This window comes from Pseudorca crassidens, chromosome 7 (assembly GCF_039906515.1).
Source record: "Pseudorca crassidens isolate mPseCra1 chromosome 7, mPseCra1.hap1, whole genome shotgun sequence".
NCBI lineage: Eukaryota > Metazoa > Chordata > Mammalia > Artiodactyla > Delphinidae > Pseudorca > Pseudorca crassidens.
The window spans coordinates 112,483,441-112,509,114 of record NC_090302.1 but is presented as its reverse complement, the minus strand read 5'-3'; the positions used below and the strand labels follow the sequence as shown (position 1 = coordinate 112,509,114).

General features: G+C 39.7%; 1 protein-coding gene and 1 long non-coding RNA gene across 2 annotated transcripts in view; one reads left to right on the top strand and one right to left on the bottom strand.

Annotated features, from left to right (window-relative positions):
* LOC137228233 (uncharacterized) overlaps positions 1 to 19,707 on the top strand; it is a 560,753-nt gene extending 541,046 nt beyond the window's left edge. The window contains exon 12 of the long non-coding RNA XR_010945217.1: positions 19,536 to 19,707. This is a non-coding gene — a long non-coding RNA (uncharacterized lncRNA). The remainder of the gene's footprint in view (positions 1 to 19,535) is intronic.
* On the bottom strand, positions 12,328 to 13,176 carry LOC137228289 (inactive polypeptide N-acetylgalactosaminyltransferase-like protein 5). Its single transcript, XM_067745437.1, has one exon. It carries the CDS (start codon positions 13,174 to 13,176, stop codon positions 12,328 to 12,330), a length of 849 nt encoding a protein of 282 aa, XP_067601538.1.
* Positions 19,708 to 25,674: the final 5,967 nt, after the last annotated feature.

Below are 25,674 nucleotides of genomic sequence, written 5' to 3'. Positions count from 1 at the left end.
TGTGCAGCAAAGTGATTCAGTTATACATATATATGTATCCTTTTTTCAAATTCTTTTCTCATTTAAGTTATTACCGAATATTGAGTAGAGTTCCCTGTGCTATACAGTAGGTCGTTGTTGATTATCTATTTTATGTATAGTAGTGTGTATATGTTAATCTCAAACTCCCAATTTATCCCTCCCGCCACCTTTCCCCTTTGGTAACCAGACCTAGAAATAATGTCTTTTCACTTCACTTCACTGTACAGTAGAAACTAATACAACATTGTAAAACAACTATACCCCAATAAAAAAAAAAAAGAAATGCATAAACAAACAAAAATCTCATGGTATTTCCCATGTCCTAAGTAAAATAGATGCTTACTAAATACTTGTTAGATTTTTTTAAAGAATTAAGATTTTATCATTTCATTGAGGGAGTAAACATTTTAATGAGCTAATTTTGAATGGAAAAATATCCATATACCTTATTTTTATTGGTTTTATTGTTTGTATTGGTTTACACTGAACATTTAAAATTAGCCTCTCATTAATTGTAGACATTGCCCCAATATTATTATATATTTTTTAACATCTTTATTGGAGTATAGTTGCTTTACAGTATTGTGTTAGTTTCTACTGTATAACAAAGTGAATCAGCTCTAAGTATACATACATCCCCGTATCTCCTCCCTCTTGCGTCTCCCTCCCACCCTCGCTATCCCCACCCCTCTAGGTGATCACAAAGCACCGAGCTGATCTCCCTGTGCTATGCGGCTGCTTCCCACTAGCTATCTACCTTACTTTTGGTAGTGTATATATGTCCATGCCACTCTCTCACTTGGTATAAGATAGCATTTACCCACTCTGTTTCTTACTTTCCTCAGATGTAAAATGAAAATATTTGAGGACATGGTAGCTAAGACATTTTCTAGACTATTTTCCATTCTATGTCCATTGAGTTCATGCTAGTCCTAATGCATACATAATTTCTTCATTTCATAAATATTCTCTCTCAGGATGGACTTGCCTTCTATTTATATATTCCTTGTCCCTGTACCTTAGATATTTATAAGCCTGAGGACTCTGTGATGTGCACATGTGATTAGGATGTTACTTTCTTTTCTGAGGCACTACTTCTACAGTGTCTGTGCTGCTCTTGGCTTCTCTTCTACTTAGCACTTGGGTCCTTCATGATTAGGTTGAAGTGAATTTCTTCATCTGTCAGTGGCTTATTTAGGTCTCAGGACAGATGTTCCATTTTTACAATTTACTTCCCCCTCCCATTCCATCTGTACAATTTACACCCTTATTGCAAACACTTGGATGACACTCTGCATTTTCTGTTGATTTTTATGGCGGTTTGGCCCATTATGCCTGATAGACTTCTAAAATCACTCACTTACTCCTGTGGAATTGCTTGTGTCTGTTTCTTGAACATTTGAAAACGTATTTACCCAAGTGATGTGATCCTTTTCTTTGTTTTTTTGCTGTTCTCCTCCCAACACACAAGGCACCTTGTCTTTGCCACGGTAACTTTGTTTCTCATTTTTTATCATCTGCTGAATTCTCAAAAAAGAGGTCTCGGTGGAATTGAGAAGCAGTGGTTTGTGTTGTTTGTTTCTTGACATTCTCTCCTTCTTTTGCAATGATTAGCGCAGACCCTTGTTAGAAGGAATTTATGTGCAAGTTTTCTCTCTGAACATTTTTTAACCAAGTCAGGTATCTGTTCTCTGAGGGCACATGAAATACAGTAGGAGCGTTTTAAATGCTGGAGCTGAGAAAATGGGCAGTAATTGTGCATGAACCAGCTGATATCAGATTTTACTTTACTTAGTGAACTTAGGGAAGTACTACTTGAAAGATGGCCTTTTTTAAAAAAATCATTTTAAAATTGAAGTATAGTTAATTTACAATGTTGTGTTAGCTTCGGGTGTACAGCAAAGTGATTCGGTTTATATATTTACTCAGTTTATATATATATATTCTTTTTCAGATTCTTTTCCCTTATAGGTTATTACAAGACATTGACTATAGTTCCCTGTGCTATATAGTAGGTCCTTGCTGTTTATCTATTTTATATGTAGTAGTGTGTGTATGTTAATCCCAAACTCCTAATTTAAAGATGGCCTTTTTGATTTGTGTAGGCTGTGCTTTAATACCTAGAAATAACAGAGGAAAGAATGGAAACAATTTAAAGAAGGCAAGTAAAGTTAGTAAAAATTTGCTGTGGGTCTTTGAGCCCTCCTTCTGGGCCACGTCCACGTATTCCGTGTGAAATATATCATCTTAGTCAACTCGGTAAGATAACAGGTCATATTCTTAGCCCTTTTTGCATTCTGTGTTCCCTCTTTGGGTATTCTCATAGTTTTAATAATTATACTTTCTTAGTTATGGATAATGTGATCACAAGGGACCGAAAAACAACCCAAATCACCTAGAAAAATATTACAAAACCAGAGAAAAATCTCATGGACATCAACTGCAAAAAGGTTGGCTAGATTTCAGAAGAACTGCAGCATCACTAGGTTTCAATTGTGTCTTTCAGGCTTCATGTTTTGCTTCTCTCTGTCCGTTACTTCATCTCTGTCCCCCTCTGTGGTCTAAGTTTTGCAGGCTATTTGTCAATAGTCTGTCAGAACTGCTCCAATATGCGGTATTGTTCTCAGACCAAGGCAAGAGGAAACCCTTCCTAGGGTCTGCTCCAGTTTTATCCCTCTTCTAGGCTAGGTTTTGGGTACCTGGGGTCTTGAATTCTCTGATATTCTAGCCTCAAGCATCCTATCAGAGCCTGTGAAATCCTTCTCCTCAGGCACATTCTTCTGAGGGCCGTCCATGCAGTAGCCATGTATACCCTTGGGCCCTGGCATGGGCTATGGACAGAGGTCTGCAGGGAGTGGATGGACCTTGGACATGTGAGGCCCTGGCTTTATGGACAAAGCTCAGTGCAGAAAGAGAAGGGAGGTGGGCCGCGATCCAGAGCCACTAGCCAGTTCTCCCTGTGTCTCTACATCCTTGCTGAAAATTTTGAGGATCCTGAGAATTCTATACATAATTCTGTCATCGTAATGATGTATTTATCTACATAGGAGGCTAGCACATGTTCTTCTAAACAATGTGTGAGCTTAATTTTATTACATTTAAATACTTAGATCCATGATGTATGGGATTCATTTGCAGTTTTGCCCTGGATCCCAGAAATATTATAGCGGCAGCATGCCAATGTGAATATCTACAAAATATTCCCCAGTAACCAACTGACTTAGTCTTTCTGTCACGTTTCACATTCTCTTGGGACAGAAATTAATTTTTCTAACTTGAGTGACATGTTCATGCTTGCAGGTTTCACAGGTATGTCTGACTCAAGTTATTTGAAGTTAAATCTGTTACCTTCCACTCCTAATAGGCTAATTTATGCAAGGCATCCTTACTGAGAAAGTTCTGAGCCAGGCACTTTGATAGTCACCGGGAGCAAGATGATGAGTAGAACCATACATCGTTCTTGTTTGGATGCAATGGAAGAGACAGGGTCCATGATTGGATGGGGAGCCCCATCAGCTCCTTTGTTGTCAATTCCCAGATCTTCAATTTATTCATGATTTGGCACCTTTCACCTTACCCATAGCCAAACAGGTATCAAGCCTGGTTGATCTTTACCTCTTAATTGTTTTTCTATTTGTCAACTTTACTTATCCCTACTGTTATTATCTTAATTTCATCTTAGTTACCTTCTCTCACGTGGACTGTTACTTGAGCTTTTATCTCGTTTTCTGTCTTCAGTATCGTGTTTCTCAATTACATTAAAAAAAAAAAAAACTGTCACCTTTTTTACTTGATTATGCTCCATCAATCCTTGCCTGCCGGCTCCTGTTTCCTTACTGCCCGCACTCGCCCATCCCCTTCCAAGACAAATACTAACTCCGTATGGAATGAAGTCTAATTTACCAGGGAGAGAAGGCCTTCCAAGAAGAGTTTCCTACTTACCTTCTTCCTATCTTGGTCCCCACTCTGTCAGTTAGAATAATAAATGTCAATAGTACCAGCCTCTTCTTTCTATTCCTTTGCTCTAGATGTTTTCTCTGCCTAGAACACTCTTTCTCAACAAAGTTAGACTTCTTCCAATCTCTCCTATCCCTTACCCCAAACATACACACAACTGTGGTTGGGTTCCTTTTAGATGTGCTTTTATTGGAAGCACTCATGCATGTGACTATCAGAGCATCTACCTAAAGGAGTAAATGGCACACAGGCACACAGACACAACAGACATTCTCTCTCTCTCTCCCCTGAAGGTAATCATTCCACCAGATTTTAACTACTCAAGGGAAGCATTATTTTTTTTACCATAAAACAGATCATCAATAAATATATTAACTAAACCAAAAATGTTTGGTGACTTGTGGTTTCTCTGATTTAACCTATCAGAGTTCTCTTTCTTTCTTGTTTTTTTAAATATTGATCTTCTTGTTCATCTTGTAGCCCCTCTTGGAAACTTTTCCAGAGAAAACACTTATGTCTGTAAGACAAATCCTAAAGTGAATACTGTTGCTTTGAATTCGAGCAGAATAAAAAGTTCAGAGATTTTCACCTAGATCCTTGCACTTACACTGAGTAAACTGAAGCTATTCATCCCTGACATACAGTGATATAAAAACTCTTCATTTTCAAATGTCTTTAGCCTGCAAATAGGGATTTTTATTTTAAGTATCTAAAGGTGACCTATATTCTAAGTTTATACCATCACAGGAATAAAGGAATAGCCTGGTGAAATAGTCTGTAAGTATATAGATGATTACTGAGTGGAATTCTGATACCTTGAATCCCATGGTGTATACCTTATGACACATCAGGAACCCAGCTACGCTGGGCAGGATGTAGAAATGATTTTGGCATATGTAAGATCCAAAAGTTCCTTAGGTGTGTCTTGTGTTACTGATATGAATTAAGTAAATAGCAGCCTGATCTATCCATTCAACTTGGCCGTTTCAATCCAAGTGGATAGATCACACATCATTCAATACCAAAGAGTTTCTAATTCTCCTTTGATTTTTTTTCTTTGATCAATGGGATTCTTGGAAGTGTGTTATTTAGTTTTCAAATGCTTGAATATTTTCTGTTTCTGTTATTAATTTCTAATATAATTCTGTTGTTAAGAGAACATATATTGTATAATTATATATATATACATATATGTATTTTTTTGGGGCTGCGTTGGGTCTTCGTTGCTGCGCACGGGCTTTCTCTAGTTGCGGCAAGCAGGGGCTACTCTTTGGTGCGATGCGCGGGCTTCTCATTGCGGTGGCTTCTCTTGTTGCAGAGCAGGGGATCTAGGCACACGGCCTTCAGTAGTTGTGGCTCGCGGGCTCTAGAGCATAGGCTCAGTAATTGTGGCACACGGGCTCTAGAGCACAGGCTCAGTAGTTGTGGCGCACGGGCTTAGTTGCTCCACAGCATGTGGGATCTTCCTGGACCAGGACTTGAACCCGTGTCCCCTGCATTGGCAGCAGATTCTTAACCACTGTGCCACCAGGGAAGTCCAGTATAATTATAATTTTATTGAGATTTATTTTCTAGCCCAGAATATGTTCTATTAGTATAGAATGTGGTAGGTACTAGGAATACCAAAATAAATGAAATAGAAATCATTACTCAAGTCACATTATTTTTTGTCTAATAGACATGTTTACAAATTATAATACAATGTTAAAAATATAAAAAATATATGTACAAGAGTCTATGGAAGATTACTGTAGTTTAGCCAAGGAGCAGGTTATGATTTAGAGAGAATACTTACTTTGTTGGCACAAAAACAAAGGATAGCACACAGGCAAGATGCACTATATTTATGGCAACCTTGGAAGTTATTGTTTCTCTCTTATGTAGAAAGATTTAGGAATTAGTGAAGTCAGGTCATAGGCTCAGGGTATAATTTTCAAAGCTTGACAATGAGATGGTGTCATTAAATCTGGGCCAACGGAGTAAAAAAATAAATCTTCATTGGCCTCTCCAGCAATTTGAAGACTTTAATTGAAAATTCGTGTAGTTGAAAATTTTAACTAAATTTTATTGTATTCTATCATTAGACCAAGTCCCCTTGCATGCAGAGCTCCCTTGTTGAATGCTGATACCCATAATCTAAATGAGAGGCAACTTGTCCAATCTATGAAGGACTGCGTTTGTGAAAGTGTGTTTCTAAATCTTGAAGTGTGCACCAATTCACAGCAGCAGATGCCTGTGTACAACTGATATCTCTCTAAACAGCAGTGTGTAGACAAAGAACCAGTGGGCTCTGGAGAATAATAATATCATTTTCTCTTTATTGAGCACTTATCTCTGAGGAACTAAAGTGATTTACAAGAATTATCTCATTAGTTCATATAATACTCTTATGAAGCGAGTAAATGTTATCTTTGTTTTTTAATAGAATTCTCCAGGTAACCTGGAAAATTTGATTAGATAGGTGAGCTGGATTCATAACATCCTAATCTAAGAAAAACTGTCTTGCAGACGTTGAAAGCGTTATTAACATTCAAAAAACAATTTTATAAATCCTAACGCTTTTAGAGTACATGCCAGCTCAAGGAGCTGGCCGTATTTACAGGTGGTTTTGACAAGGTGCATTTTTAAGAACTCACGTTTTATATTAAACATTTTATATTTATATTTATTTTATATTCCATAAGATGTTATGGAAAAACTCGTGCAAACTTTTTGGCCAACCCAGTAGATTCTCTCTTAAATCCAACCAATATATTTTGAACATCTGCTATATAAGAGAAAGAAAATCAAAGCATGATACCTTTTCCAGAGAGGTTTTTATCTTATTGGTATGATACATTTTAAAAAGAAAATTTTAAAAAGAGACCCTTAAAAGGATATCATATCTATACATGCTGTATAGATATCTCTGTCTGTCTCCCTATCCAAAAAAAAACTAATGTGGCACAGACAAAGAGAGTCGTTATCTCTCAGGAATAAGGAGGAGACTATAAGCAGATCCATTTAAGGAAAGGTTGATGGTAAGTACAGTGTTTCATTGCAGTCTAAATGAAATGCAGTGCCTCACGGTGGCCTTCAGAGCTCTGCATGGATAGCCTTGGTTGCCTAGCCAGTCTCATTAAACAGAGAACTCTCCCATATTTGGTCTGCTTTCAAACTTCTGATCGTCTGCCACATCCTCGGTTTCAGCTGATGGCCTTGTACCTTATTTCGCCGAGAACATAGAAGCAATCAGTAGAGCATTTCCATGAGCCATTGCTCGTATTTACAGGTGTATCCTCACCTGTTCTCACGCACACTGGGGGCTCCGTCCGGATACGGATGAACTGTCTGTGATGCCATCACTCGTGTACTAGATCCTGTCCCCTGTCACCTACTCAGGTTTCCTGGTGCATCTAATCTTCCTTCTCCAGTGAATCAGTAGTCAAGCGTGCTCTTACTTCTTCGATTTAAAAAAGTATTCTTGATGTTACTGACTTATTTCTCCTCTCGCTTTTATAACAAAAAACTTCCAAGGAGTTGACTGTCCTAGCTGTCACTAATGATCTGCTAGCCTCCAATTCTCCCATCAGACCACTCCATGCAAATTTATGTTGTTCAGGTAAGCGGCGATTTACAGACTTATTACATCTAGGGGTCACGCCTCAGTCCTCTTCTACATTGACCTGTAAATCATGTTAGACCCAGTTGACCCTCCTTTTTAAAAAACCTTATTCACTGTGTTTTCTCCCCTGGTTTTCCTCTGTTTCACTAGCTATCTGGCCTCTGTCTTCTATGCAATTTCCTCTGGAGCTTTCAAATTACTTAGCGTGGTGTGGAGGGATTGGCAGTTCATTTTCTATTACATATTACATTCAAACATATCGAAACTGTTCACTGTTTCTATTAACAAACAAAACTTGCTGTTTTGATACCGCGGCTGCAGGTTCGTTTCAGTGAAAATTTCCTCTGATCTCAGCTATTAAGAGCTTAGAGGAGACCTAGTCAGACAGTGACCCTCCTAACTGGATTTAGTCACCACTGGCTTGAACTCACTGCGTGCCCCTCACCTTTTGCTTTAATACAGTTCACCTTGGAATTGTCGTGTTGGGATGAGAAGGCGCCCAGCTTGGATGTTAAACCAGCTCCCAGAGTAACTCCTAGAGTGACTCAGAGAATAGCCCCTGTTCTGGTAATTGCCCAGCACTGTCCTCACACATCCTGTCTGAAACCTCTGCAGCAGGCGTGTGCAGGGGCCCGAGTGATGGGAGCCATCACCTGGGCAGCGGTCAGCTGGCACCTCTGAATAGCTGCAGAAGGACTGTAAGCAAAGCCGTCTTTCTGAGAACCTGAAGTTGAGTGAGGACAGTCTGAAAGGAAAAGCCATTTAATCCTGGGACCCTGCAGTTTGAGAGAGAGATCAGAACTCCAAATATTGCTTTGGCGTCCATCAGCGTATAAAACTAATCTTGGATATTTTCAATGAAGATGAGCCCCCCTAGAGAAGAGACCTCTGAGTTTTGGGGAGTGCGGGGAAGCAGACGGTAGCCTGCGTGGGCTAGTCCGTGGACACGTGTTTGAAGCGCCTTCTCATGCTGCAATTGAACCTACGCTGGTGACACAGAATGAAACAGAGCACCACTTCTGCCCTACACTTGCATGTCTTTGTTGAAAATCAGGCAAACCTCCCCCTTAAACTTGAGGAGTTGAAGCTCAAATTGATATTCTTTCAGGGACACTTAGGAATAGTTCTGAGTCTTTTAAAGGCCACAGATTCATTGAGGTTTTAGTAAAAGCTATGCATCTTTCCCTAGAAAATTGAAAATGAGTGTATAGAAACAAGACATAATTCTGAAACAAAAAGTCAGAGGCCTCCTGGGTACTAGTTCTTTTTCACAGCGAACGTGGTTGGTGATTTTATATATTCAGTTGGAGATTTTTGCTGCTGCTCTCTTAAATTCTCTTGAGGTTTTGTTGTTTTGGTGAAACAGTGTTGACTCAGAGTTAGGGTTGCTAAGTTCTGTTGTCTGATTTCATCACTGCCTTTTGTGATTCTGCCCTATGTTATATTTTGGGGGGGACAGGGGAACGTCTTAGCTTGGAGCAGTTTTCTTATAAACTGGTAAAGTACACAAATTCTGCAGTATAATGGAATCATTCTGCCTTTTCTTGTTCATTTAAGTGAGACAGAGAGTGCATTTTAATATTTTAAGAGTATTTTAAAGTATTGCCTCTTAAAACTTCAGGAAGATTTGACATGTGAGTAAACAACACTATTTGATAGAAAGCCTTTAATAGAATTTTTAAAAGATTTTAAAGTAACAAATTGGCTTTATTCCTCTTTTTCTTATTCGAAAGAGCGCCAAATGTATTTCAGCCCCTTTCCAGGTAAGACGTGAAATGACGTGAAAAGTATGTTCAGAATGGAAATCTATTTCAGAAGGCAACAGCCGTGAGGAGAGAGGCAGAGGGGAAGATGAGGTCGAGACCAATGCCAAGATTCGAGTCAGTGCAGGTAAACTGAGAACTTGATCTGAGCATCTAATCTTGAAAGGATGCAATATTTGAGATGGCTCTTTTGATCTCAGGCAGTGATATAAAACACTTTCAGCAGACCCAACTGAGGTCAAAGTTGAATTTCCTTATTGAAGAGGGGGACAGATATTGCTGCCATTAAATCTATTAAAGAATATTAAAGGTTAGCCACATTTAAAGATAGATATTAGACACAAGGGTAATATCACAGAAATTAGTATCATGGTGTAATTCCAAATGTCATCACTTTGACTTGGGATCTTGATAGAGGATGTTGGCCATACTTAGTGACAAATTTGATAGAGTGAAAGTAAAAAGATCCCCGTAAACAAATGAAGTCAAAATATGACACCATCTTTCTAGAAGTTGAATATGTAGATGGGGTGACTTCTCTGTAAATCTGTGAAAGTTTTCCATATTTGTACCTTTGTTTTCTCACCTTTGTTTTCTCTCTCTCCCCCTCTCTCTCTCTCTCTCCCCCCCTCTCTGTATATCTCTCTGTCGCTTTGTCTCTGTATGTATGTATATATATGTGTATATGTATATATGTAAATCCTATAATTAAGAGTGTTACTCCTGTATTTTTGCTTGAATATATCCATATCTGTATCAGTCATTGGCCACAATTTACATGCCGTTTGAAAAAGAGATATCTCTCTTTTCCATCCCCCTCTTATCTAATAATATCTACATCTAACTCAGTTTGAATATTACTGCAATTATGAAGCCATTTGGACACTTGACATTATTTCTCTGAGTAACAATAACTTTTGTATCAGTTAAGATATTCTTGGCTATGAGAAACAGAAGCCCAGTTTGAAGTTGCTCAAACAGTAAATCTATTATCTAACTCTTTATATGAAGTATAGAGTCAGGATGGTTCCAGGGTTGGCCGTTCAGAAGCTCAGCATCTTGAAGGATCTAGATTCTTTCCATGTTTCCACTTGGAAAAGCCCAGTGTGGGGATGTTATCTCCTCAGATTTCAAGAAGACTATAGAATCTCCAAGCATCATATAGAGACTAAACAATACCCAGAAAATTATGTGCATTCAGGTGCATTTATCTGGAAAATAGAAATTGAAGCTTCCCAAGTTTCTAGCCAGAATGGAGTCCAATGTCCATACCTAATCAAACTCTTGTAAGGAAAATAACACCACTGAACAGCATATTACCACCTGAAGTTGGAGATGGGTCCCATCCCTTGGACATTCATCCATGTAAAATACAATTATGTGAACAAGGCTTTGCCAAGGAGGAAGAAGTGTGTGTGTGTGTGTGTGTGTGTGTGTGTGTGTGTTTGCACTGTTTTTTTGAGTTAATTGTATGCTATCATACTTTATTGCTACTGCTTTTAAGTCATACCTCTTTCTACCTTCTGTTCCATGACTTGTCTTGCCTAGACGCCTGCATCTACCTGCTTGAGGGCAAGTGTCAGTTCTGGTTTCTTTGTATCTCCCCAAAGCTCAATGACTATCACATAGTAGGTTTAGGATGAAACACTTGTCTGCAGGATCAGAAGTGTCAATCTCTAGGATTACTAGTGTATGGGATAGTAATATTTGAAACTTCACTTCTTGAGACAGGTAAAGGAAAGCATATGAGATAAACTTGCATAATTTTGACCGTACATAGTAAACTGTGCCATTGGACTAGGAAATAAACTTTATTAACGCAATCTTTAGTTCTGCAAAATCTTGATTAAGTTTCAGTAGATATGCCTGGAGATTTCAGCCCTCGTTAAGTGGCAAGAGATTAGAAATCAGAAGTCACTTTAAACCTGAGTGCAAAAAAGGGATTTTAAAGCTGGAAAATGTTTCATGCTAGAAGATAAAAGAGGGCCCTTAAATTTTTAAAAATAGTACAGATTTTAGCTGAAGTAAGTTGTAACAGTTGTGAGTTTGGGCCTCATTAAAAGAGGTTGTATTTTTATTTATTTATTTATTTTTTCATGGGATATTCATGTCTTTTTATTACTTGATATTGCCAAACTGTTTTCCAAAGTGAGTTTGTAACAATTAACACTCCCACCCACAGTGTCTGAGACTTCCTGTGCTTGCCAACACATGGTCCTATCAGACTTTGAAAATGTTTTGCCAATCTAGGTGGCTATGTAGAAATATCTCATTGAGGTTTTAATTCATATTGCCCTGATTACTCAAGAAATTCAGTATTATTACTTTTATAGTTTAAAATAATAAAGAAATATTAAATCAAGAACAGGACATATAATATCACAGAGAGATTCTTACATATTTCTACCCATGTATGTGAAATGAGGTCTTGTTGTTACTGTCCCTATTTGTTTGAACTTTCAAATTAAAATGAAGCTGCATCTATATGTTCTCTCTATGTGCATTCTAAAGGTCCCGGCAAGGGGCTTAAACCATGGGGAGATGCACAAATGAAGGGGCCTGGCTTTGATGTAAAAATCTTTGACTGTTAGAGAAAAAAGGTAGCAGAGGATCTTGTGTGGTCCCCAGAACAGCTGCAGTCACATCACTTGGAAGCCCGGTAGTGGAGGAAGAGAATCCAAAAATTTGCCCATGGGAATGGGGGCAGAGAGAGGTGTTTGCCACATACAGGCAATCTTTGTGGGAGGAAGGTAGATCTAGGGGGGAAAAGAAGACTTCTTGTGTTGATTGATTTACTTCTGAGAAACTTGAGTTTCCCTAGAGATTAAAAAAAGAGTAAGGTGCAAGTGTAGCAGCTTAGAATGAACAAATTGAGAATAGGGTCTGAAAATGGGTGGGTGAACAGCTGAAGGTTGCCCTAATTTAAGGAAAAGTACAAAAATTGGTATCTGGAAAGCAGCAGAAGGCTTCTTCTCTGTACTCTCACTCACCTATCCAAACCAGGGACGTATCCTTCACCTTGTATTCATCTAGCCAAATGTGCACCAGTCTGAGATTGTTATATACCAAGGCTTTTACAATTCCAGTGTGGTTTGCAAAGTGTTGCTTATCAATATGTCCTACTCGAGAGCAGGGGAGTATAAAGAGTTGGCCTCCATACATCCAGGTCCTTAGTGAAAGTTCCAAATTTTCTCCTCCCCAGAGATTTATGCCCTTGTACTTTCCGATTGCATTAAAATAATGCCTATTTATAGCACAACTTCCTCCAGTCATTGCAGGTGACCAGATAGGTCTAGTGGGTCCTTCTGGTCCATCCCTCTCATAAGAGAAATCACGATCCCGTTTAAATTGCAGATACCAGTTGAAAGCTCCCCTGACAACAGGAGAGGACTGGTATTCCAGGGTCACATAATCACTGACATCTATCAGAGGACACACCCCCATTTGGGGGTCCTTAGCAATGGCATTCAGCACGGGCTCCAGCCATACTTTAGTCACTTTGCAGTGGCTATCCAGGAGCATCAGAACGTCCCCTGAAGCACGCGATGCTCCAGTCAGCCTTGCTCGAATCAGTCCCGCTCTCTTTTTGTTTCTTATTAATTTAATCTTTCCCCGAAAATTTTCCACATGGTAGTCTAGTTTCTCTTTCAAATCATCAAATTCCCTCATGTCATCTACCAAAATAATTTCTTCAAGGATATGCTGTGGAGTGAGAGTCATGACACTGGACACTGTCCGAAACAAGACATTAAATTCTTCATTGTGGAAACAAATGACAATCCTGGCACTAGGTAGGTTGGATGGGCACTCCTTTTTTTTTTTTTCAAGCATCTTTATTGGAGTATAATTGCTTTACAATGGTGTGTTAGTTTCTGCTTTATAACAAAGTGAATCAGCTATACATATACATATATCCCCATATCTCCTCCCTCTTGCGTCTCCCTCCCACCCTCCCTATCCCACCCCTCCAGCTGGACACAAAGCACAGAGCTGATCTTGTGCTATGCGGCTGCTTCCCACTAGCTATCTGTTGTACAGTTGGTAGTGTATATATGTACATACCACTCTCTCACTTTGTCCCAGCTCACCCTTCCCCCTCCCCGTATCCTCAGGTCCATTCTCTAGTAGGTCTGCCTCTTTATTCCCATCCTGCCCCTAGGTTCTTCATGCCTATTTTTTTTTTCCTTTTAGATTCCATATATATGTGTTAGCATACGGTACTTCTTTTTCTTTTTCTGACTTACGGCACTCTGTATGACAGACTCTAGGTCCATCCACCTCACTACAAATAACTCAATTTCGGTTTTTTTATGGCTGAGTAATATTCCATTGTATATATGTGCCACATCTTCTTTATCCATTCATCTGTCGGTGGACAGTTAGGTTGCTTCCATGTCCTGGCTATTGTAAATAGAGCTGCAGTGAATATTCTGGTACATAACTCTTTTTGAATTATGGTTTCCTCTGGGTACATGCCCAGTATTGGGATTGCTCGGTCGTATGGAAGTTTTATTTTTAGTTTTTTAAGGAACCTCCATACTGTTCTCCATAGTGGCTGTATCACTTTACATTCCCACCAACAGTGCAAGAGGGTTCCCTTTTCTCCACACCCTCTCCAGCATTTGTTGTTTGTAGATTTTTTGATGATGGCCATTCTGACTGGTGTGAGGTGATACCGCATTGTAGTTTTGTTTTTCATTTCTCTAGTGATTAATGATGTTGCGCATTCTTTCATGTGTTTGTTGGCAGTCTGTATATCTTCTTTGGAGAAATGTCTGTTTAGGTCTTCTGCCCATTTTTGGATTGGGTTGTTTGTTTTTTTTGATATTGAGCTGCATGAGATGCTTGTAAATTTTGGAGATTAATCCTTTGTCTGTTGCTTCATTTGCAAATATTTTCTCCCATTCTGAGGGTTGTCTTTTCGTCTTGTTTATGGTTTCCTTTGCTGTGCAAAAGCTTTTAAGTTTCATTAGGTCCCATTTGTTTTTTTTGTTTGTTTGTTTTTATTTCCATTTCTCTAGGAGGTGGATCAAAAAGGATCTTGCTGTGATTTATGTCAAAGAGTGTTCGGCCTATGTTTTCCTCTAAGAGTTTTATAATGTCTGGCCTTACAATTAGGTCTTTAATACATTTTGAGTTTATTTTCGTGTATGGTGTTAGGGAGTGTTCTAATTTCATTCTTTTACATGTAGCTGTCCCGTTTTCCCAGCACCACTTATTGAAGAGGCTGTCTTTTCTCCATTATATATTCTTGCCTCCTTTATCAAAAATAACGTGACCATATGTGTGTGGGCCTATCTCTGGGCTTTTTATCCTGTTCCATTGATCTATATTTCTGTTTTTGTGCCAGTACCATACTGTCTTGATTACTGTAGCTTTGTAGTATAGTCTGAAGTAAGGGAACCCGATTCCTCCAGCTCTGTTTTTCGTTCTCAGGATTGCTTTGGCTATTCGGGGTCTTCTGTGTTTCCATAAAAATTGTGAATATTTTGTTCTTGTTCTGTGAAAAATGCCATTGGTAGTTTGGTAGGGATTGCACTGAATCTATAGATTGTTCAGGGTAGTATAGTCATTTTCACAATGTTGATTATTCCAATCCAAGAACATGGTATATCTCTCCATCTGTTTGTATCATCTTTAATTTTCTTCATCAGTATCTTATAGTTTTCTGCATACAGGTCTTTTGTCCCCTTAGGTAGGTTTATTCCTAGGTATTTTATTCTTTTTTTGCAATGGTAAATGAGAGTGTTTCCTTAATTTCACTTTCAGTTTTTTCATCATTAGTGTATAGGAATGCAAGAGATTTCTTGAGTAATAAGGGCAATATGAATTAAAACCTCAATGATCTTAGAGGAAATGGTTTCAATCTTTCACCATTGAGAACGATGTTGGCTGTGGATTTGTCATATATGGCCTTTATTAAGTTCCCTCTATGCCTACTTTCTGGAGGATTTTTATCATAAATGGGTGTTGAATTTTGTTGAAAGGTTTTTCTGCATCTATTGAGAGGATCATATGGTTTTTCTCCTTTAATTTGTTAATATGGTTTATCATGTTGATTGATTTGTATATACTGAAGAATCCTTGCATTCCTGGGATAAACCCCACTTCATCATGGTGTATGATCCTTTCAGTGGGCTGCTGAATTCCTCTTGCTAATATTTTGTTGAGGATTTTTGCATCTATGTTCATCAGTGATATCCACCTGTAGTTTTCCTTCTTTGTGACATCTTTGTCTGGTTTTGGTATCAGGGTGATGGTGGCCTCGTAGAATGAGTTTGGGAGTGTTCCTCCCTCTGCTATATTTTGGAAGAGTTTGAGAAGGATAGTTGTAAACTCTTTTCTAAATGTTTGATAGAATTCACCTGTGAAGCCATCCTGTCCTGGGCTTTTGTTTGTTGAGAGATTTTTAATCACAGTTTCAATTTCAGTGCTTGTGATTAGTCTGTTTATATTTTCTATTTCTTCCTGGTTCAGTCTTGGAAGGTTGTGCTTTTCAAAGAATTTGTCCATTTCTTCCAGGCTGTCCATTTTATTGGCATAGCGTTGCTTGTAGTAATCTCTCATGATCCTTTGTATTCTTCAGTGTCAGTTGTTACTTCTCCTTTCTCATTTCTAATTCTGTTGATTAGAGTCTTCTCCCTTTTTTTCTTGATGAGTCTGGCTATGGTTTATCATTTTTGTTGTTGTTGTCCCTGGATCACGGGACCCTGGCAGTGGTGGGATGCATAGGGTCCTGGGAGAGGAAGTGTGGATAGTGACCTGTGCTCGCACACAGGATTCCTAGTGGCTGCACAGCAGCCTTAGCATTTCATGCCCATCTCTGGTGTCCGCATGGATAGCCGCAGCTCACGCCCGTCTCTGGAGCTTGTATAGGTGGTGCCGTGAATCCCATCTCCTCATGCACCCCAAAACAATGGTTTCTTGCCTCTTAGACAGGTCCAGACTTTTCCCCAGACTCCTTCCCAGCTAGCTGTGGCACACTAGCCCCCTTCAGGCTGTGTTCACGCAGCCAACCCCAGTCCTCTCCCTGGGGTCTGACCTCCGAAGCCCGAGCCTCAGCTCCCAGCCCTGCCCGCCCCGGCGGGGGAGCAGACAAGCCTCTCAGGCTAGTGAGTGCTGGTCGGCACCGATCCTCTGTGCGGGAATCTCTCTGCTTTGCCCTCCACACCCCTGTTGCTGCACTCTCCTCCATGGCTCCGAAGCCTCCCCCCTGTCACCCCCGTCTCTGCCAGTGAAGGGTCTTCCTAGAGTGTGGAAGGTTTTCCTCCTTCACAGCTCCCTCCCAGAGGGGGAGATCCCATCCCTATTCTTTTAACTATGTTTCTTCTTTTTTTCTTTTGCCCTCCCCAGGTACGTGGGGAGTTTCTTGCCTTTTGGGAGGTCTCAGGTCTTCTGCCAGCGTTCAGTAGGTGTTCTGTAGGAGCTGTTCCACATGTAGATGTATTTCTGATGTATTTGTGGGAAAGAAGGTTATCTCTGCGTCTTACTCTTCCACCATCTTGAAGGTCCTCCTCTAATTTTCTTAATACTTCTGTTTTTATCAACTGTTACATGATCGAGGGCATTGTCTTACCCCTTAAACTGATTGTTTCCAATGGTCTAAAGGTAGACCCCACTGAATGACAGGGTGCTGGACAAGCCAAGCCTGGAAGTCAGAGGGGGGACTTTCAAATTATGCTCAGAAGAGAACCCAGGAGATGGTTGCCAGCATGTGGAACCCGCTGAAAGCTGCCAGAATGGAGGAGGTGTTTCCTTTTACACAGAGTTTACTTTTTTTTAAGGAAAATAGATAGGTAAATATTTTAAAATGTATGTAGTTAAATGAAATAATAGAAGCATGTATAAACTGGAGAGGTGAATCACTCAATTTGGGTGGGGTAAAATGGGCCTGTTTAGGTGAAAAGAATCAGGAGAGGCAACTTTTGTAGCCATCTTTGTGTATTTTTATTCTTCAAGTTGGATTGTAAATGGTGCATATCAATCCAACAGCCAGTTAAGGAAAAGCAGCATTCCAAGATGAAGGAAGTGTGTTATTCGTGTGAACAAGGTGATATTAGCATCGTATACTGTTGTCTAGATACAAAGCATCAAGCGGTGAGTGAATGAAATGTATCTGGAGGCAAAAGCCAGGGTCGTGTCACAGGGCGCTCATGACATGGTCTCCACTAAGGAGCTTGGTTCCATCCTGTGAACACAAAGAGGTCAGGAAGAGGCTAAAGAAAAGGTACAAATGGGTCAGCATTGCATTCTGGAAAGTGAACTGTCATAAACGTATGGATTATGGATCAAAGGAGGAAGAAATCACAGGCAAGGGAAACACTTGGCATGTTTTTGAAATTAGCTGGGCAAAACGTGAGGGAGTGGGTGGGGGAGAAAGCACGTGTACAAAAGGGAAAGCATAAGTTTAAAACTGTGTAGAAGGTGAAGTCTGTGTGTTTTGATGATTTATTGCGTGTAGGTAAGAGGGAAGGATGGGGTAATCGAAGATGATACATTGTTCCCTGGAAGGATGGATATTACGTTGAAGAAGCAGGTGTGATTGTAGACTTTAGGGGGAGAGAGAATAAAATTGGCTTGGAACATGGTCAGTGTCTAGGAGACACCTACCTAGGTGAAAGTATCTACTAAGAAAAAAAAACTATATATATATAGTGTATATATATATACACATACATATACACTATATATATATATATATATATATATATATATATATATATATTCCATTCTCTAGAATTGGTACAGAGAACTTTTGTTCTTCAGTCATACACATACCAATTTACTTTTAGGACACATATACCTGGAATTTTGAGGATATGTCCGTGTTCATTTCAGATAAAATTGGTTTCAGAATATTCTAAGTCAATTTTTCTTCAAACATTTTAAACATTAGTCACATTCATTGTTATCTGGCTACTCTATGAAGAAATTAAAATGCATATAAATGTTTGAACTGTAAAAGTGTAATTGAATACTGAGTACCTTCTGTCTGGCAAATAGCTTTAATGAGAAACTTAAAAATATTCATTAATAGAAAAAGATCTGTAAATGTATGAATAATTTTTCTGTGCTTTCTTATAAGATGTTTTTCAGTTTATATGCTCATTAGACAGTTCTGGATAAAGTTCATTTAGGATGACCGAAAAACCCTTGTTGTAAATACAAAGTTTGGGATTCAAAAGCTGTAACTTCTTGTTTTTAGTATGTGTTTTATTATTTTATTATATCTATTTATAATTAAGGACAGTTTTATCCAGTATTTTATTTGGGTTGGTAGAAGGCCAGGATAAATAATCCTAGGTTGGTTTTCAGTATAGTTTTTGGATCTCCCCTAATGGAGAAGTTACTAGTTATCCACCTGTGCTATACTCAGGGCCCATGTCTTAAAATGTAATTTTCTCTGCAGATTAGTGTCAAAGACAATACTCATGCAGGGTCTTTTATAATCCCCACTTTTGTGTGCCATGCTTGGCTAACATGATTACACAATTGTCTGCCACCACAGTCTTAAGATGTGTGTACAAGTAAATGGTGTGAGATAAGTTAATTTGATATTTAAAATAAATAAAAAGCCTACCTTTTTAGTTTCAAAGACTAGGAATCATTTTAATTCATGTAGCTGCTATATTTTATTTAGTCAGTTGAAATAATTAAATATATAAGGTATATAGATCATTCCATTTTGTCATTATGAGTTGAGGGAAGGGGGAAAAATAAACCCATGAGTCCTTTCTGTATAATTGAATAACTTTTAATCATTGTGAGTCCTAAATCCAGACCTGTCGATTTGGGAGGGCCAACCCTTCCACTTCACAGCTCTGTGACTATTTAACTTACTGAGCCTCAGCTTCTTATCTGTAACTTGAGGATAATACCATCTACTCACAGGCTTTCTTTGTGATTAATAGGGCAACATATTCAAAATACTTTCTACAGTTCCTTTCTTGATAAGTAAACTTTAAAGTTAAGAATGCATTAACTATTGTTTCCTTTTTTTTGCCCTCTTACTAAAATCTATTTGGTCCTTTTAGCTCATATGTCCTCTCTTACTCCAGGTTATTCAGTCAATCATGGAGGTTTCTTCCCATGTGGGTTTTCCTGCAGTTAGGCTATATAACCACCAGGTGGTGATGTCAATCCCTTCTCTTCAACCACCTCAAGTTTTTCTTTTTTTGTTTTAATAACAGAATGGTGAGGAGTTTGTACCATCTCCTTTCTTCATTTAAAAATACAACCTCAGGGAGACCTTCAAGATGACGGAGGAGTAAGACGTGGAGATCACCTTGTTCCCCAGAAATACATCTACATGTGGAACAGCTCCTACGGAACACCTACTGAACACTGGCAGAAAACCTCAGACTTCCCAAAAGGCAAGAAACTCCCCACATACCTGGGGAGGGCAAAAGAAAAAAGAAAAAACAGAGGCAAAAGAATAGGGATGGGACCTGCACTAGTGGGAGGGAACTCTGAAGGAGGAAAAGTTTCCACACACTAGGAAGCCCCTTCACTAGTGGAGACGGGGGGTGGTGGGGGGGAAGCTTTGGAGCCGTGGAGGAGAGTGCAGCAACAGGGGCAAACAGAGCAAAGCAGAGAGATTCTCACACAGAGGATCAGTGCCGACCAGCACTCACCAGCCTGAGAGGCTTGTCTGCTCACCCGCCGGGGTGGGTGTGGGCTGGGAGCTGAGGCTCGGGCTTCAGAGGTCAGATCCCAGGGAGAGGACTGGGGTTGGCTGCACGAACACAGCCTAAAGGGGGCTAGTGCACCACAGCTAGCTTGGAGGGAGTCTGGGAAAAAGTCTGAACCTGCCTAAGAGGCAAGAAACCATTGTTTCAGGGTGTGGAAGGAGAGGGGATCCAGAGCACCACCTAAACGAGCTCCAGAGACGGGCGCCAGTGGTGGCTATCAGTGTGGACCCCAGAGACGGGCATGAGACGCTAAGGCTGCTGCTGCAGCCGCTAAGAAGCCTGTGTGCCAGCACAGCTCACTATCCACACCTCCCCTCCCGGGAGCCTGTGCAGCCCGCCACTGCCAGGGTCCCATGATCCAGGGACAGCTTCCCTGAGAAAACACATGATATGCCTCAGGCTGTTGTAGCATCACGCTGGCCTCTGCCACCACAGGCTCACCCCGCATTCCATACCCCTCCCTCCCCTCGGCCTGAGTGAGCCAGAGCCCCCTAATCAGCCACTGCTTTAACTCCCTCCTGTCTGGGCAAAGAACAGATGCCGGAGGGCAACCTACATGGAGAGGCGGGGCCAACTCCAAAGCTGAACCCCAGGAGCTTTGCGAACAAAGAGGAGAAAGGGAAATTTCTCTGTGCAGCCTAAGGAGCAGTGGATTAAATGTCCACAGTCAACTTGATGTACCCTGCATCTGTGGAATACCTGAATAGACAACGAATCAGCCCAAATTGAGGCAGTGGACTTGGGGAGCAACTGTAGACTTGGGGTTTGCTTTCTGTGTCTAGTTTGTTTCTGGTTTTATGTTTATCCTAGTTTAGTATTTAGAGTTTATTAGCATTGGTAGATTTGTTTATTGGTTTGATTTCTCTCTTTTTATATATATATATATATATGTTTTTCATTTTTCTCTTTTGGTGTTTATGTGTTTGCTGCATTGTGTGATTGTGTCTGTATAGTTTTGCTTTTACAATTTCTCCTAGGGTTCTGTCTGTCCACTTTTTTTTTGTAGTATAGTTGTTAGTGCTTGTTATCATTGCTGGATTTGTGTTTTGGTTTGTTGCTCTCTTCCTTCTTTCGTTTTTTTAATTACTTTTTTTTTTTTTTTTTGCGGTACGCGGGCCTCTCACTGTTGTGGCCTCTCCCGTTGCGGAGCACAGGCTCTGGACGCGCAGGCTCAGTGGCCATGGCTCACGGGCCCAGCCGCTCCGCGGCATGTGGGATCTTCCCGGACTGGGGCACGAACCCGTGTCCCCTGCATCGGCAGGCGGACTCTCAACCACTGCGCCACCAGGGAAGCCCCTAATTACTTTTTTATTTTTAATATTTTTTATTTTAATAACTTTTTATTTTATTTTATTTTATTTAGTTATTCCTTTTTTTTTCTTTCCCTTTTCTTCTGAGCTGTGTGTCTGACAGGGTCTTGGTGCACTGGCCAGGTGTCAGGCCTGAGCCTCTGAGGTGGGATAGCCAAGTTCTGGACATTGCTCCATCAGAGACCTCCCAGCCCCATGTAATATCATATGGAGAAAGCTCTACCAGAGATATCCATCTCAACACTAAGACCCACCTCTACTCAACAACCAGCAAGCTACAGTGCTGGACACCCTATGCCAAACAACTAGCAAGACAGGAACACAACACCACCCATTAGCAGAGAGGCTGCCTAAAATCGTAATAAGATCACAGACATCCCAAAACACACTACCAGATATGGACCTGCCCATCAGAAAGACAAGATCCAGCCTCATCCACCAGAACACAGGCACTAGTTCCCTCCCTGAGGAAGCCTACACAACCCACTGAACCAACTTTAGCCACTGGGGGCAGACACGAAAAACTACGGGAACAATGAGCCTGCAGCCTGTGAAAAGGAGACCCCAAACACAGTAAGTTAAGCAAAATGAGAAGACAGAGAAACACACGGCAGATGAAGGAACAAGGTAAAAACTCACCAGACCAAACAAATGAAGAGGAAATAGGCAGTCTACCCGAAAAAGTATTCAGAGTAATGATAGTGAAGATGATCCAAAATCTTGGAAATAGAATGGAGAAAATACAAGAAACATTTAACAAGGACCTAGAAGAACTAAAGAGGAAACAAACAATGATGAAAAACACAATAAATGAAATTAAAAATTCTCTAGAAAGAATCAGTAGCAGAATAACTGAGGCAGAAGAATGGATAAGTGACCTGGAAGATAAAATAGTGGAAATAACTACCACAGAGCAGAATAAAGAAAAAAGAATGAAAAGAATTGAGGACAGTCTCAGAGACCTCTGGGACAACACTAAACACTCCAACATTTGAATTTTAGGGGTCCTAAAAGAAAAAGAGGGAAGAAGGGTCTGAGAAAATATTTGAAGAGATTATAGTTGAAAACTTCTCTAATATGGGAAAGGAAATAGTCCAGGAATCACAGAGAGTCCCATACAGGAGAAATCCGAGGTGAAACACATCAAGACCCATATTAATCAAACTATCAAAAATTAAATACAAAGAGAAAATATTAAAAGCAGCAAGGAAAAAGCAACAAATAACATACAAGAGAATCCCCAAAGGTTAACAGCTGATCTTTCGGCGGAAACTCTGCAAGCCAGAAGGGACTGGCAGGACATATTGAAAGTGTTGAAGGAGAAAAACCTACAACCAAGATTTCACTATGCAGCAAGGGTCTCATTCAGATTCGACAGAGAAATTAAAACCTTTACAGCCAAGCAAAAGTTGAGAGAATTCAGCATCTCCAAACCAGCACTACAACAAATGCTAAAGGAACTTCTCTATGCAGGAAATCAAGAGAAGAAGAACTACAACAACAAACCCAAAACAATTAAGAAAATAGTAATAGGAACATACATACCTATAACTACCTTAAATGTAAATGGATTAAATGATCCAACCAGAAGACACAGACTGGCTGAATGGGTTCACAAACAAGACCCATATATATGCTGTCTACAAGAGACCCACTTCAGACCCAGGGACACATAACAGACTGAAAGTGAGGGGATGGAAAAAGATATTCCATGCAAATGGAAATCAAAAGAAAGCTGGAGTAGCAATTCTCATATCAGACAAAATAGACTTTAAAGACTATTGCAAGATACAAAGAAGGACACTACATAATGATCAAGGGATCAATCCAAGAAGAAGATATAACAATTGTAAATATTTATGCACCCGAAATAGGAGCACCTCAATACATAAGGCACATGCTAACAGCCATAAAAGGGGAAATTGAGGGCTTCCCTAGTGGCGCAGTGGTTGAGAGTCCACCTGCCGATGCAGGGGACACGGGTTCGAGCCCCGGTCAGGGAAGATCCCATATGCAGCAGAGCAGCTGGGCTCGTGAGCCATGGCCGCTGAGCCTGCGCGTCCGGAGCCTGTGCTCCGCAATGGGAGAGGCCACAACAGTGAGAGGCCCATGTACTGCAAAAAAAAAAAAAAAAAAAAAAAGGTGGGGGGAAATTGACATTAACACAAAATAGTAGGGGACATTAACACCCCACTTAACCAAAGGACAGATCAACCAAAATGAAAATAAATACAAGCTTTAAATGACACATTAATCTACATGGACTTAATTGATATTTATAGGACATTCCATCCAAAAACAACAGAATACATATGATAATCTCAATAGATGCAGAAAAAGCTTTCAACAGAATTCACCACCTGTTTATGATAAAGACCCTGCAGAAGGTAGGCATAGAGGTAACTTTCCTCAACATAATAAAGGCCATATATGAGAAACCCACAGCCAACATTATTCTCAATGGTGAAACACTGAAACCATTTCTACTAAGATCAGGAACAAGACAAGGTTGCCCACTCTCACCACTGTTATTCAACATAGTTTTGGAACTTCTAGCGACAGCAATCATAGAAGAAAAGAAATAAAAGTTATCCAAATCAGAAAAGAGGAAGTAAAACTGTCACTGTTTGCAGATGACATGATACAGTACATAGATAATCCTAAAGATGCTACCAGAAAACTACTAGAGCTAATCAATAAATTTGGTAAAGTAGCAGGATACAAAATTAATGCACAGAAATCTCTGGCATTCCTATACACTAATGATGAAAAATCTAAAAGTGAAATCAAGAAAACACTCCCATTTACCATTGCAACAAAAAGAATAAAATATCTAGGAATAAACCTACCTAAGGAGACAAAAGACCTGTATGCAGAAAAGTATAAGACACTGATGAAAGAAATTAAAGATGATACAAACAGATGGAGAGATATACCATGTTCTTGGATTGGAAGAATCAACACTGTGAAAATGACTGTACTACCTAAAGCAATCTGCAGATTCAATGCAATCCCTGTCAAACTACCAATTCATTTTTCACAGAACTAGAACAAAAAATTTCACAATTTGTATGAAAACACAAAAGACCTGGAATAGCCAAAGCAATCTTGAGAAATAAAAACAGAGCTGGAGGAATCAGGCTTCTGGACTTCAGACTATACTACAAAGCTTCAGTAATCAAGACAGTATGGTACTGCCACAAAAACAGAAATGTAGATCAATGGTACAGAATAGAAAGCCCAGAGATAAACCCACATACATATGATCACCTTATCTTTGATAAAGGAGGCAAGAATGTACAATGGAGAATAGACAGCCTCTTCAATAAGTGGTGCTGGGAAAACAAGACAGCTACATATAAAAGAATGAAATTAGAACACTCCCAAATACCATACATAAAAATAAACTCACAATGGATTAAAGACCTAAATGTAAGGCCAGAGACTATGAAACTCTTAGAGGAAAACACAGGCCGAACACTCTCTGACATAAATGACAGCAAGGTCCTTTTTGACCCACCTCCAAGAGAAATGGAAATAAAAACAAAAATAAATAAATGGGACCTAATGAAACTGAAAAGCTTTTGCACAGCAAAGGAAACCATAAACAAGATGAAAAGACAACCCTCAGAATGGAAGAAAATATTTGCAGATGAAGTAACTGACAAAGGATTAAACTCCAAAATTTACAAGCAGCTCATGCAGCTCAATAACAAAAAAACAAACAACCCAATCCAAAAATGGGCAGAAGGCCTAAATAAACATTTCTTCAAAGAAGACATACAGATTGCCAACAAACCTATGAAAGGATGCTCAACATCACTAATCATTAGAGAAATGCAAATCAAAACTACAATGTGGTATCACCTCACACCAGTCAGAATGGCCATCATCAAAAAATCTACAAACAACAAATGCTGGAGAGGGTGTGGAGAAAAGGGAACCCTCTTGCCCTGTTGGTGGGAATATAAATTGATACAGCCACTATGGAGAACAGTATGGAGGTTCCTTAAAAAACTAAAAATAGAACTACCATACAACCCAGCAATCCCACTACTGGGCATACACCCTGAGAAAACCATAATTCAAAAAGAGTCATGTACCACAATGTTCATTGCAGCTCTATTTACAATAGCCAGGAGATGGAAGCAACCTGACTGTCCATCGACAGATGAATGAATAAAGAAGATGTGGCAGATATACACAATGGAATATACCTTCCAAAAATACTTAGGTAGCTGGAGAGGAGGTGGAGGATGGAAGTGCCTAACACAAAGCCCCTGTTCTTAGCAACTAGGCAACACGCCTCTGCCAGCTTTCATGATGAA